Source organism: Nyctereutes procyonoides, unplaced genomic scaffold (genome assembly GCF_905146905.1).
Source record: "Nyctereutes procyonoides isolate TBG_1078 unplaced genomic scaffold, NYPRO_anot_genome, whole genome shotgun sequence".
NCBI lineage: Eukaryota > Metazoa > Chordata > Mammalia > Carnivora > Canidae > Nyctereutes > Nyctereutes procyonoides.
In genome coordinates this window covers 79,843,980-79,859,089 of record NW_026575140.1, presented here as the reverse complement: position 1 = coordinate 79,859,089, position 15,110 = coordinate 79,843,980, and the positions used below count along the sequence as shown (strand labels likewise).

General features: G+C 44.7%; 1 protein-coding gene across 1 annotated transcript; it reads right to left on the bottom strand.

The window, feature by feature from the left end:
• Positions 1 to 146: 146 nt before the first annotated feature.
• On the bottom strand, positions 147 to 6,428 carry PANX3 (pannexin 3). The gene is made up of 4 exons (XM_055307069.1): positions 6,248 to 6,428; positions 4,943 to 5,085; positions 2,357 to 2,571; positions 147 to 821 (listed from the first exon to the last, which is right to left on the bottom strand). The coding sequence occupies exons 1-4, from the start codon at positions 6,426 to 6,428 to the stop codon at positions 182 to 184; spliced, it is 1,179 nt and encodes a 392-aa protein (XP_055163044.1). The 3' UTR covers positions 147 to 181.
• Between the last annotated feature and the right edge of the window lie 8,682 nt (positions 6,429 to 15,110).

Sequence of the window (15,110 nt, the reverse complement as noted above, 5' to 3'; positions counted from 1 at the left end):
TTTTCATGCGTTGATTTTATCTTCTCACCTTTAGCAAAACATAATCCAGGATGTATGATTCAGCTGAATCCACACAGCTTTTCTAAAGTGGATATTTTTGTACATTAGTGTGTGAGGCTTGTGAAGAAGAGGAGAGATTTTTTTTACTTTCCATAAAATTTCTTGCTCAGTGGTTTCTTAACTATGGGTTTTCATCACGTACTTGGTAGGTGAGATGTTTAGGTTTTGAGGGTTCTAAGCCAGCCAACAATGTCATGAAATCGACCACTGTGTCAATGTTTTGCTTCTGGGTGGTCGTGTCCTTCAAAACACATAAGACGCTCAACCAGCTGAAAGAGATGAGCTCAGAGATATTGGCTCGGAGGAAAAGAAGGATCACGTTGAGGTCATTGATGGGGCATCCCAGCATCTTTCTGCTGAGAAGATCAAAAGCGGGGAGCATCTCGTAGATGGATAGGAGTCGTTTGTCCCACCGACATAGTCGGGTGAGGTTGTATATTATCACTGGCACCAAGAGGGTGTATATTGTTATACTGGAGAGACTAACAATTTGCAGAACTGACAGAGAGGTCAGCCTGCATGTGATCAGTTGGGGCATGTGGGTCTCATCACGTAGCAGCCCTGACTTGACGGAGCAGCTGAATTCCTCTTGGAAGAAGACATCCAGGTGGAAGTGGCCAAGGTACAGGTAGACAGCTGAGGTGAAGAGGAGCAAGAGGGAGTTCCTCAGGAGGTAGGTAGCCACTAGGGAATGTGAGCGCTGCTTACATGCCAGGTACCGCTCTAGCAAGGGGAATTCAAAGTATCGTTCCTTCCGAGCCCTGGGCAGGGGAAGAAAGGAGGCAGGGTTAGGAGAGACCCATTTAGAACCACATCTGGAGAGAGCCACGTGGGGAAAGTAATGGAATTTGTGCATCTGACGTGGCGTTCTTGGCTCACACGAAAATCTGTCTTCCCTGAGCATAACCACTCCTCTCCCTAAAGAGGTGTGTGAGTATACTTAATTCTGCAACTGTTGAGTGCAAGGTGGTCAACCCAGTGAATGACCAGTGAATAACAAATGGTCACACTGGCTTTCTGCCCAGCAAAGCAGACTAAACCTTGAAGCTAAAACAGAATCCTTTGGAAGCAATAGGTTTATTAAATTAGCACTGAATTGGGAAGTCTAGATAACCACATTCTGGTTCTCGGTCTTTATACTCTGTGTATGATTTGTAGGCCACTCCATTTTATAAAAAATTAATATGCTAAAAAACAAATATGCCTAATAAATAATAGGCATTGGTTGGGAGCTGTGGTGTTCAGGCACATGTAAGCCAGCCTCTGCTCCGAAGAAGCTTACCGTCTGGCCTGTGGGGAAGATGGCAGACGAGATATGCAAATAGGCAATAAAAATTGTGCTTGATTTGTGACTAAATTGATGGGTACACACCACGGTGTTGTAGATGTTAGGAGAGAGGTGACTCATGGGCCGGAGTGTTCAGAAACCTTTACTGAGAGTATAAGAGTTGGTTTTCGAGAGGTAGATTTCAGAAGGATAGACGAGAGAGGAGCTCTTTTCAGAGGAAAAATTATGTGCCCAAACACGAGAGACGGAATACCGTGTCAGGTCTCAGCTCAGCGCTCCTCTTGATGGGGCCTCCCTTGGCCGCCCTATTTAAAGCTGCCCCACTCCACAGCTTCCCAGCTTTCCTGACCCCCTCACCTGGCTTTACCTTCCCTTCATACCCCTCATCTTCTGCCGTATAATTTGCTTATGTGTTGTGTTTACCTGTTGTCCTTTTCCCCTCAATAGAACGTGAGCCCCCTAAGGGTAGGGGTAGCTTGGTCTCCTCCCCGCCCCCGCCCCCGCCCCCAACACACACAGCGCACACTGGTGGATCCGAGGCACCCAGAACGGCACCTGCGATGCCAGTAAATGATGCATGAATGCTTAAGTGAATGAATGGTTAGTCAGGAGAAAAGGAGGAGACTGCCTGGGTGGAGCGGGAGGTCACTGGGTGGTCAGAGGTGTGAAAAAGTGGTTGGTGACAGTGTGTAGAGGGCCTTGGAGAAATACTTGGGAGAATTTGGGTCTTTTTTAGTAGGCATGGGGGGAGGCTCTGAGCAGGGGAATGGTATGTGGCAATGGTACATTAGAGAGATTAGCCCCTTTGGGACTCAGGGTGTTCATCTGTAAACTGAGGAAGAGTCCTTGTTCTCCCTGTATAGAAATGATGGAGAGTTAGTGAGATGGTATGTAAATACTTTGGATTCCTGAGAAGGATGGTACAGAGAATGGTTCAAAGATGACTCTGCAATGATACCATGTTAACGCTCAGCTGAACCCTTCAGAAAGGGGTGGGAGACAACTCACTTCTCTAGCTCATCCCAGAAAACATGGGGGTCTGAGCTCTTCTGCTGGATCTTCAACATGTGCTGCACCAGGCGGATGGAGCGATTATAGGATTTGTCCAGTTCATTGATGATGAACAGCAGATCTGAGCTGAGGGCTGGCACAGCTGCATACTGCCACAGCAGAACTGGCAGGTACATGGCCACAGCCAGGGCCAGCAGGGAGTAGGGGAGGGCCTGTGGGGCGAGAGTGAGCTGAGGAGGGAGGCCCAGGGTGCAGGGGCCTTGTAGAGAGGGCTCTGAGTGAGGGGCTCTCATCCCTGCTTCCTGCCTCAGAAAGGGGAGGCACCGTGGGGAATGAGCCGCCACAGGCCCAGGCTGTGAAGTCCAGAGGAGCAGGGATGGTTGATCTCTATGCTCCCCAGCTCCACTCCTCAGATCCGGGGTCTGTGTAGGTGTGTAGGACCCCAGGGAGAACAGGAAGAGGGAGATGGACGAGAGGAGGGAGAGAGAAGGGGAGAGGGGGACACACAGAGAACACAGGAGCCCCACTATTCCCCCACAAATGTTAGCCTGGGTCGCCAACCAGAGATCATAGCCAGCAGTGGTCACAGCATCACATCCTGGGGGAGAGTGTCTTCATTCTCAGTCTTCATTCTTAATCAACCTCTCTTTGCTCCAAGTTCTTATCACCAGACATCTAGAGTCTATTAGCTTTCCAAGCCCAGCCAGGCGTCCCACCATTGCTGAGACGAGGAGGTCCAATCCCGCATCGTCCCTGTGGCCTCCCCTCCTGTGCAGTGGTCTTTTCATCTCTGCATTTGTGGTCACGTCACGACACCAGCAGGCACCGTCTTGGGATCCTTTGGGGGCTACTTCTGTTATGTATGTACACAAGCTGACATTGAGGTGTGTCCTCAACTACACAACTTGCTGCTGAGATAAGCCACTATCTTGCCCACAGTAAAAACTACTTGTGACGGGTGTTTTGAAGCTACATTTGTGTTAGGTGCTTCACATGCATATTTCATTTGATCTTCAGGAGGATGCTGGCAGGCAGGCGCTATTAACATCTGTCTTACAAGGAGATGGAAACATGAGAAGGTTAGGTGACCTGTACGGGGTTACACATCTCGTGGGTGGGTGAGCAGGATCGGGAAGTAGGCAGTCTGATTTTGGAGCTTATTCCCTTAAGGACTACTTGACTATAGCTTCTTCTGAAGCAGGGATGCTTTTTGTTTTAGAGGAGGGGGTTTGAAAAAGAGTTTGGCTGCATATTTGGTTGCAGCTAGGTAGAAGAAAAAGGGGTGTTGTGTGTGTGTGTGTTTTTTTTTTTCTGAACTAAACACCAGAGACAGGTTAGGAAAACTATGCCAGTCCACTAGAGAAAATCACTTTTAATTTCAAGAGATAGCATTTCTTGAAAATAAACTTGACCCCCAGAGAGTCTGTTTGAATAGTCTGAAGTGGAGGCAGAGAATCGGTTTAAAGAGCTCTTAGGCGTTACAGTCAGACAGTTTGACTCTTTTCTGACATTTGAATCTCGTCTGCAATATCTTGACCTTGTTGCCATCTGGATCCCGCTTGAAGACTTCCAGTGACAGAGACCCCCATGAACTCTTTCCATTAAGTCTCTGGTTTTGTCTGGGTTCCAGACCCATGTGGCCTTTGGAGGCCTTGTAAATTGTCATAACTGGTAAATGTCAGGAGTGCCTTCCGATTCAACATTGTGAATTGGACACACACATAACTTCTGCTCCCTCACAAAGCCCCAAGAGAATGACAATAAAGGGATTAAAAAAAAAAAAGACCTTATTCTATAAGGACAAGGAAAACAGGAGACAAGAGCCATAAAATGTTGCAAGCCAGAAAGCAGTAGCATGCTAGGAAATAGCAGCCCGTGGCAGGATGGGGAGTTGAGGCAGGCCAGGCAAGCTGTTTTTGTGCCACAGAGCCAGTAAGACTCAGGAATTGCAGACATGAGGTACATCTGAAAATGAGGGTGCAGGTGGGGCTGCAAACAGGAATATTGACAAAACAGACACACAGATCTTCTCTGTAACATGATGCACTTATCGAGCGACTGCCCTTTCCATCCCCTGGCGGAAGGCCTGTGGTTCACCCCTTGGAAACATTAAAGAGCTTCTTCAACTCGGGTCCATTAGGGGCAGAGGAACAGCAATGAGAACCAAGTAAATTGAGTGAATACTGAGTGCTGAGACCCTGGAGGGTTGGCAGCGGAGCTTAGTACTGATTGCACCCTGCCCCCCCCCTGCACAGATTAAGGAACCAGTGATTCTTCTTGGGAACCGGCCCAAGAGAAAGGATTACACATTCCAATACTTGAGGTTTTCCTAGTGAACTGGCCCAGAGGGTTCACTGTAAACAGAAGGCTGGTCAGCCAGCCTCACTCATAGGCACGAAGCTTCCAATCGGACAAAAGTGAACCGCCAAAGCTCACCAGACACTTGAAGAAACATGAGAGTCAAAGATGAAAATGAAAAAGCAGGGGTGCAGGGTGGCGAAGGGGCCAGAGAGAAGAGAAGGATGTGGCTCTGGGCTGCTCCACGCGCCACCCCGCGGCCGGATGGAGCCCGGCCCACTTTACCTTGTGAGGCCACAGGGACTTCATGTGGTGCTGGCCAAGCTCATCGTGTTGGTGGTGAACGAGCGAGTCCCAGCAGGAGCTGTCCACGTAGGCAGCCTGCCGGGCGCTGAAGTTACTGGGAGAGAAGCAGCGGATGGGAGGCCCTGGAACGGGAACACAGCTTGGAGGTGGCCTGGATTTGGAGCAGAGGAACGGGGGCCCCGGGGACAGCCAGCCCTGGGCTTTCCGGGGGTTGGCTCCACGGCTCCGCCAATTTCTATATCTGGCAGGTCCTTTCTCCTTGCCATGGCCTGATTTCGGGGGGCTGCGCTGCCCGAGTCAGCACAGGTCTGTTTGGCTCAGGCCTGTCCATGTGCTTGCTGACTGGCCTCAGATGTGGGCTCTTTCCCCTCAGAGCTCCCCCTGGACCCCCAGACACAGGGGCCCCCCCTCACTCCTGGTGGGGGGGGTGTGGTGAGGTCTCTGAGCCCACAGCAGGAGCAAGGGTGAGCAGGCTGTGCTGAAAGGAAAGTGGGCTTGGAGGGAGAGATTGGTTTTGCCATCATTCTCTAGAGAGAGGCAGAAAGGGGGAACCAGTGGTCCTCTCCATCTTGGGGGTGACCTAAGAGGCAGTGCGAGGTTGACTGGCTCCTTGGGAAATAGTAAGCTAATTGCACAGCCAGAAAAGAAAGCCAGAAATCCCAATTCTCAGGAAGTCCCCCCTTTAATAGAGGTGGGAAATTTGCTGAGTCCATCTAGGGCCTGGAACACCAGATATGTGTGTGTGTGTGTGTGTGTTCATGTTTGTGTGTGTGGCCACGGTCTGTGGAGAAGGCATGGATTTGTTTAGCATCTCTGAAGTGTCAGGCTCTAAACATAAGTACTCAAACCCGGAAGCCCTGGAGGGGGAGGGTAGGTGAAGGCCCAGACCATGAGAGGCTTGTCTAAAGCATGGCTAAGGCCATTAGTGGTCCTACATTCTGAAAAGATCATGGAGCCCCAATCTCTCTCATCCATGTGAAAATCTAAATAAAAGCTTAATTTATTGCAAAGATGCATAAATACATCTTTATGCAATATATGTAACATATATGAATACTGAGATCAAAACTAAATATTTTTATTACAAAAGCTGGGAAATGATTTTCAAGCTTTTTGGCGCCTCTGCTCTGCTGGTGCCCTACACTCACGCATCGTCTGCCTCTTGGGTGATGCTCAGGCCAAAGTCGCAAAAGCTGGACAGTGTGGGAGCTGCCTCACTTCAGAGCCCATGCAAAGAGTGAAGCAAAGTGGGGTCTCGTGCCCTGGGCCTGGGAAGCCACTTACCAGAGGAGAACTCCTGGGCGAATGCCAGGGACATGAGCAACAGGGGGAAGCCCACGGCTATGAACTTGATCATGCGGTCCAGGGGCAGTTCCAGGCGCAGTCCTTGGAGGCGGGAGCCTCGGCGGTCAGGCAGCAGGGCATCGGACAGCATGTACTCCGCAGCTGTGTGTGCGAGCGACATGGTGCCGCGGACCTTCGGGGGGCAGAGGCGGCAGGAAGGGGCCCCGCACAGTGGTGTGGGGGGGGAGATGGCAGCTTCAGGCAGCTGGGTTGAGTGGACAGTGCCTGCAGCCCCAGCCCTGCAGAGATCTGTGCTGGGAGCAGGCCCTGGTTCTCTAAATAACCAGCCAGGCCCTGAGCCAGGCATCTGGTAATTATAGGGAGGCAGAGATTAGTGGGTCCTCACTGGAGGAGGGTCGGGTGTCAGCTGGGGCTGGTGCCAGGCTGCTCGCTCTGGATTGCCCTCGAGCAGATGCAGTCCTGTGGCTTTATGCTGTCCTCTCATTAATAAAGTATTTTTGGTGGGATGGTGGAGAGAAGGAGGGTTGTAGAGCCAGGCCCCCCGTGTAATTGGTGTGGAATTTGGGTGGAGATTGCTTAAACGTGTCAAAGGCCCTCATTTGTGGTTAGGGTAGGAGTGGAGCCCCCAAGACCCAGCTAGGACTGTTGCTCCATAGTATTCTTTGTCTCTGTGATGATTTTTGCCTCGGGCCCAGGCTCTTTCCCAGAAACTATATTTGCTGTTCAATTTTTTCCCCTGCCTCTGGTCTTCTCCCACAATGTTTCAGCCACGTATTTACAATTTCCATATATTTTTCTTTAAAAAAAAAAAAAAGCCTCCATCAGTCCTCTAGAAAGCTGGGGGATGGGTGGCAGTATTGAATAGTGGAAAAGATCGCTTCTCGGCCTTTTGGCTAAGATCAAGTGAATAGTGGAAAAGAATGTGATCTTTCAAATTTAAAGGGAAAAGTCTCCCACTGGAGACCTAGCAGTATTCTTTTTTTTTTTTTTTTTTAATTGCATGACTTCAGGCAAGTCACTTTTGGCTCAGTGTTCTCATCTATCAAATGGTATCATGTTGTGGGCACCTGTGTGGCTCAGTGGATGAGTGTCTGCCTTTGGCTCAGGGTGTGATTCTGGGGTCCTGGGATCAAGTCCTGCATCAGGCTCCCTGAGAAGAGCCTGCTTCTCCCTCTGCCTACATCTCTGCCTCTTTCTCGAATAAACAAATAAAAATCTTTTAAAAAAAGAAATAAAATCTTACTAACACCTTGGTGCTCCTTCCTAAGTATCATTTCCCAAAGGGTAATCGTGATAACTTCTAATAACATACATTACTGTTGTCTTCTTTATATTTTATAGAAACCGAATCATATGTATATACTCCTTTGTGTCTGGCTTCTTTTGTTCTACATTATATTCTTGTTTTTTCTTTTTTTTTTCTTTTTTTTTTTTTTAAATTTTTATTTATTTATGATAGTCACAGAGAGAGAGAGAGGCAGAGACACAGGCAGAGGGAGAAGCAGGCTCCATGCACCGGGAGCCCGACGTGGGACTCGATCCCGGGTCTCCAGGATCGCGCCCTGGGCCAAAGGCAGGCGCCAAACCGCTGCGCCACCCAGGGATCCCTATTCTTGTTTTTTCTTTTTGTGGGTTCAGTTTGTTAAAATTTGGTTCAAGATTTTGCATTTATATTTACCAAAAAGAGCAAGCTTGATCTAACTTTCCTTTCTTGTAAGGACTCTGGCACGTTATGCTGACCTCACTAAAAGAATTAGAAAATATTTCTTGGGGATCTCTGGGTGGCTCAGTGGTTTAGCACCTGCCTTTGGCCCAGGGCGTGATCCTGGAGTCCCAGGGATTAAGTCCCACATTTGGGCTCCCTGCGTGGGGCCTGCTTCTCCCTCTGCCTGTGTCTCTGCCTCTCTCTCTCTCTCTCTCTCTCTCTCTCTCTCTCTCTGTGTCTCTCATGAATACATAAATAAAATCTTAAAAAAAAGAAAATATTTCTTTTTTATCTTTAACTTTTTATTTGTTCTCTGGAAACACTTGTGCAAGATTGGTGTCAATTCTCTTCACTAAATATATGGAAGAATTTATAGGTGAAGCCATCTAGGCATGGGGTTTTCTTTGTGGGAAAGTTTTAGCTAATGGATGCAGTTTCCTTAATAAACATTCGACTATTCAAATTTTCTGGTCTCTGTTCTATCCGCTTAAATGCACTAGTTTTCTATTGCTGCGTAAAAACTGTATTAAAAACGAGGGCTTAAAACAAGCATATATTCATTTTATCTCCTCGTTTGCATGTTGATCAACACTCATTTTCCTTGTACTCCTTGTGCTACAGAAAATGTACATTTCCCCTTGTGGTCCTTAGAAAATTCGGTTGAGATATACATCTAGGACCTAGAAGTTTTAGGTCATAGGGCAGCATATGTCTTAAGTAGTATCATATCGCTCTCTAGAACGGCTGTGATGCATAAAGTTCATCTCAAAGAGTGTAGATCAGAAATTAAAGAGCAGCTTAAATGGGTTGTTCTGACTCAAGGTTCTCTCATGCAATTATAGTCAAGATGTTGACTGGGGTTATGGACAACCAAAGGCTTCAGCGGGACTGGAGGATCCAAATCCAAGCTCATCCAGTGATTATTGGCTGGAGTCTCAGTTCCTCATTGGGTGTTGGCAGGAGGCCTCTCTTTCTTACCCAGTGGGCCTCTCCATGAGGCAACACGGCAGCCGGTTTTCTCAGCAGATGCTCCAACAGAGAGAACAAACAGGAAACTGTAGTGCCTTTCAGGACCTCACCCCTGACATTGCAGTGGCTGTTTCTGTTGTTTTCCTATTCAATGGAAGGTAGCCATGAAATCCAGCCCATGTTCAAGGGGAGGGGAATTAGGCTCCACATTAAAAAAAAATTATTTCTTTATTCATGAGGGACACAGAGAGAGGCAGAGACACAGGCAGAGGGAGAAACGGGCTCCCTGCAGGGAGCCCAGTGGGAGACTCCATCCCAGGACCCCAGGATCACGACCTGAGCCAAAGGCAGATGCTCAACCACTGAGCCACCAAGGTGTCCGGAAATTAGGTTCCACATTTTGAAGGAAATGTAAAAAAATACGCGGAATGTTTGAAAACACTACAGGTAACTAGTTAAGTTGAGGAAATTGTCAATTTTTCATCCAATTGTCAAATTTATTTTGTATATCAGTATTTATAATATCCTCTTATTATAGCAGTATTTTATTGTGAAAACATTAAATATAAAGCAAAGTTGAAAGCTTTTACAGGGCAACCTGGGTGGCTCAGCAGTTTTGCGCCGCCTTCAGCCTAGGGCGTGATTCTGGAGTCCTGGGATCGAGTCCCAGGTGGGGCTCCCTGCATGGAGCCTGCTTCTCCCCCATCCTGTGTCTCTGCCTCTCTCTCTCTCTCTTTCTCTGTTTTTCATGAATAAATAAATAAAATCTTTAAAAAAAGAAAAGAAAGCTTATACAGTGAACATCTGTAATACTCCTACCTTTAGCATATTTTAACTCTGCTTGATTTTTTACACATCTATCTTTCCCTCTTCCTACCCATCAATCTATGTTATTTTTCTGGGTACATGTCAAAGTAAATGGCAAATATTCACATGCTTCTCCCTAAATACTTCAGCATGTATATCACTAACTGTGCTCCAATATTTGTTTACAGTTTGTTTATTTTAAGGTAAAATTTACATACACTGATGCACAAAGCTTAAGTGTGCCTACACAGGGCTTGACAAATGCATACACTGGTGTATAATCCACACCTACTCAAGATTAGAATGTTATCATCACTCCAGAAAATTCCATTTTATTCTTTTTTAAGGATCCTAGTTTTCTGGTGAAAATCTCCACGCTTTCATGTAATTCATCCATCCTCTATTTTCTTGATCCTATTAATCAGAATTGTTTTTAAAATCTTTGTTGCCAACTCCAGAATTGAGGTGATCTGAAGATCTGCTTCTACTGTCTCCTTTTTACAAATGGTCTTACATCCTTGTCATTTTGTCCTGTATGCTGAACATTGTGGATAAAAGAACTGACTCTAAGAACCAGAGATGCTCTAGATGATGCTGTCTTTTGCCAGAGATGTTTTCCCCTTTATTTTGGTAGGGACAGAGTGAGATGCTGATTACTGAATCTGATCGGGGACTGAGCCGAGTTAGGTCCTTGCTGGAGTTCTAGTAAGATTCATTCCACACTTAGTTTTTTTTTCTAATCTTAGAGACTGACCTTTCCAGGTTTTGGATCGGGAGTCTGTTGGGTCTCTGTCTCTTAATCCCTGAAGGTCTGTGAGAGGTTCTATTAATCTTCGTTAGAGGGTTTCAGCTTAATTCTTTAGCCTCCCATTGCATGTAGTTAGTTTCACAATGTGGCCCATGTATTGGGTGAGTTTGTGTCAGTGACTTTAATGCAGGTTCCCTCGCTGAGCAGTATCTTTGTTTCCTAATTACCACAGAGTGTAGGGGATTTCACTGTTGGCCTAGCCCACCAGTACTCCATAAATGTCCTATGGGGAGGACTGGACATGTGTTTAAAGTCCCTCAAATTTCTAGTTGTCACTCCACCCTAGCCACAACTGCTTAGAGCTCCGATAGTCCATTTTAACCCCAACAGAGGCCTTTTGCTTGGACCAAGACCAACAGTGAGTTGGCACCCACAAGCAGAAAGTTCCTCCAACATAAAAATCCCTGGAAATCATCTTCTTGCCTCAAAATCGATTTGTCCCCTCTGGAAGTTTAATTAATCTTGTTCTCATTTCTTCCATAGCTTCCTAATATCCTGATAACAAAACATAATTTTTATAACTAATATAGCCTTTCCCGTTTGTTGTTGCAGAAATGTTTCCCTGATTACATGTGACACTTTACCCAAAAGTCTATGTACTCTAATTTTAATATTCATAAGTGATTTTGTGTTTTGTATCTCATTGTGTTTCTTTCTTTTTTTTTTTTTACTCAGCCCTGCAGCTCTAAAGTTGATCCATGTTGTTATGTTCACAGCTTAATGTTGTTTCTACTGCTGCAAAATATTTCATTTTACCTCCTCATTTGCCTGTTCATGAACACTCATCTTGCTTGTACTCCTTGTTTCAAAGGAAGTATACATTTCCCCCTTGTAGTCCTTCTGGAGAATTCAATTTGGATATATATCAAGGACCTAGAAGTTTTAGGTCATAGGGCAGCATATAGGTACCTTGTCTTAAGAAGAATGATATTGTTCACTAGAATGGTTGTGGTGCATAAAGTTTCTAATATTCCCACATCTTCACCATTTAGCACCATTAAACTTTAAAATTTTTATCAGTCTGTTGAATGTAAAGCAGAGGTTCTCAAAAGATGGTCCAGAAACCCCTGAGAGTACCTGAGAAGCTTTTAAGGGGTTCACAAGGTCAAAATTATTTTCAAACTAATATTAGGACACTATTTGGTCTTTTAACTCCCATTCTTATGAACAGTATAGTGGTGTTTTCCAAAGGCTGCATGATATGTGATATTTCAGTGGACTGATTGTCAAGGCAGATATGATTCCTTCTATCTTTTATTTATTTGTTTGAGAGAGTGTGTGCATGCATGCACATGAGTAGGGGGAGAAGCAGATAGGGAGGTAGAAGGAGAAAGAGAGAGAGAGAATCTCAAGCAGACTCTGCACTGAGTGTGGAGCCCCATGTGGGGCTCAATCCTGAGACCCTGAGATCATGATATAGATCTGAACCAAGAGTCAGATGCTCAGCCAACTGAGCCATCCAGGTGCCACCCCCTTCCATCTTCTATTAAACCAGATATTCAGAGATTTGTAAAACTGTAAAACAGGGTCACTTTTCTCACTAAATTTTTATTTTATTTTGGAAAATATAGTTATTTTTCACAAAAATATTTGTGTTAACATATAATGGGTTTATGATTTTATTTTAAAATACATGAATAAATAAATATTTAAAGATTTCCAGTTTTCATTTCTAACATGGTAAATATAAATTGATACAACTCACATTTACAAAAGTTCTTTGGGATGCTTGATATTTTTTATGAGGGCAACGGGATCTTGAGATTAAAATGAGCTGATGGTATAAAGTGATATCTCATTATTTTAATTTGCATTTCTCTTGATACATTAACAAGTTGAGTATCTCTTCATAGGTGCATTAATTATTTCTGTGTAACAAATAAAGGTTTATTATCTCTTAGTTTCTGTAGGTCGAGAGTTTGGTAGCAGCTTAACTGGGCTGCTCTGGTTCAAGGTCTCCCACAAGGTAAAGTCAACAGTTTGGCTGGGGCTCTTGTCATCTGAAGGTCTGACTGGGGTTGGATGGTTCACACTCCAGATGGCTCTGTCACACGGCTGTTGACAGATGGCCTCAGTGTGTCAGGCAGCCTCACTTCCCCATAGGGCCAATTGAGTGTTCTCACTACGTGGCTTCTCCTACAGCAAGCAGTCTGAGAGAGAACAAGAGAGAAGCATGAATGCATCAGACCCATAGAAAAATCTCAGAGCTCTTGCTGAAGGCTTTGGACTTGCCCACTGTGATACTGATGTGGAAGATGCTGGAGAGAAAAGGCTTAGGAAACAAAGATTGTTAATAGTGACTATCATGTTGAGTTAAGCCAAAAAGAAAATGGTCAATATCATACATGTTAGTATATGAGAGAAGTAATGACTGATGAATAACTCACAAAAGGACAGTTTTAATACCAGGCACAATGTCTACTGTTGAACCAATCAACCCCATTACAAATACTACAGCTGCCAGCAGGGAACTGCCTTGATGAGATCCGATGACAAAATGCCGTGGTCAGCATGTAACCCTCAGCCATGACAAACACAAGCTAGGAATAGAGCTCAAATGGGGTCTCTGACACAAAATTCATCAGTACCTTAGAGGTAGTAATAGAGCAGTTGCTGAGATTCACAAATTATGAATTTCTGATGAAGCAGTATATGAGAATGTGAAGCTGTGAAGTAAGAAATAGTGGAGCAATCAAGACCAGGCTCCCCACTGTGGTGCTCCCTAGAAAAGGAGGAGCTGGAGCCTTGGCTGCCTTGTGGAATCCCTGAGAATGAACTCTGTCACTGTAGAGGGATGTTCTGCAGCAGCTCTCTTCCAGGTGGGAGGCCAGGTAGGAGTATCTGCCCCCACTGAACTGTTGCCTCTGTTGTGCTCATCCCACTACACTTACTGTTTGTTAGGAGTCAGATGAGCTGGGCAGTTTCAGAGATCAGCATGGTTAGGGGAAATGGCCAAGGCCTGGAGTCTTTACTGCCTACAATCTTTTCAGATGTTTAGAGATAAAACTTTTTGTGTTGCATTTCTTGGGTCTGGATGTGTATTTTGCTTCAAAAATTTAATCTCCTTTTTCATATAGGCAATCCCAAAATATTCACCAGAACATGATAATGTAAAGCTGACATTATCCTAAATCCAGGGAGTACAGCGTGGTGTGGTTATAGTTATACCATGCACTGAATGACAATCCTGTCCTTATCTACAAAGTGAAAAGTCAAAATATCAACTCTTAAGGTGTTCTTTAAACCCCAAACGGGATAACACATATGGAAATATTTTTTTTCAAATGCTCAGTAGCTATAGAAATGGGAATTGCCATCAGGCAGCTGGAAATTGACTTTATATTTTTCCTGGACCTGAAGCTCTATGATCCAATACAGCAGGAGAGGTTGGTTACCACCAGCTAAATCAGAGGGCAGTAGTTGGGGTGACAGCACCGTGTGGTCATTCCTGAGAAACCTTTCAAAAAGGGGTACAGTCTGTACCCTGACAGGCCATGCATATCAGTACTAATGGAGATTGACTCATTGAATTTCAGTGCACACAGATGTAGAAGTTAGAAGACCATGAAGAAACTGTTTTACATGCCTGCATGTGGGATATGCATGATGCAGCCAAAGGTGAAAGAAAGAAATAAAGAACAAGAAATTGTATATATCCACAAAAAGATATGTTATCACAGTTATTTACCTGTGAAAAATTATGTATGCTTGTGAGTGTATGTATTGAAAAATTTTAAAAAGCAGAAAAGAAGTAGGATATAGTACTTTGTGTATTGATGCCAATAATTAGGTTTTCTTTGCACACGAAGCTGAATCTACCAAAATGGCAGTTGGGTTAAGCCCTATGATGCTGGAAAGTCCGGATCTATGACTCTGTACAGTGTTCTATTAAAGAAAGATTAGATTATATCAACTGAGAATTTTATAGCTTGAAAAATTTAGGACAGAATAATTTTACAGCTGAAAAGTTGGGTAGATTAGGCTTGGAATGTAGTTTATCTTGAATAAAATAAGGGAACTAAAAAAAAAAGATGAGATCTATTGGTATTTCTGTACTCAGAGGAGCTCAGGGTTAAGTCAGGGTTAGGTGAAACTAGAAATAGAACATAATATTTTCACATCAAAAGAAAAATGATTTGAGTGGGGTATCAGATTCCCCTCCTCTGCGTATCCTTTACATTGAGGTCCCAATAAGCCTGTCCTTAAATTCTCATCTCATGTTGTACTCCACTCCTGAAAGTGGAGTATATGAAGAAGAGGCACATAGAAAGTCGTGGGGACAGCATTCACTCTGGAAAAAAGAAAATAGAACCATTAAAGAAACATACAGTTCAGTAAACATTAGGTGTTGAGAAATTCAAACTGTGATATACCTATGTTGGGGCAATAAGAGAGAAGAATTGGGGGTTCAGTGGGTGTAAGAGAAGTAAATGCAAATCAGATCTAACTGGCAGTAATTCCCTTAGCAAATATTTCATAATAACTCTAATAAGTTAGAGACTATTCTGGGCTCTGAATGAATAATGTCTAAGTGAAGTGAGTTAACAAATAGC

Excerpts from the sequence above, each read along its gene's own strand:
- PANX3 (XM_055307069.1), bottom strand. The coding sequence starts at position 6,428 with ATGTCGCTCGCACACACAGCTGCGGAGTACATGCTGTCCGATGCCCTG. Across the intron at positions 5,086-6,247 it reads CGCCCAGGAGTTCTCCTCTG|GGCCTCCCATCCGCTGCTTC; the intron begins GTAAGTGGCTTC and ends TTCCCGTTCCAG. Across the intron at positions 2,572-4,942 it reads AGTCCCTGTGGCCTCACAAG|GCCCTCCCCTACTCCCTGCT; the intron begins GTAAAGTGGGCC and ends CTCGCCCCACAG.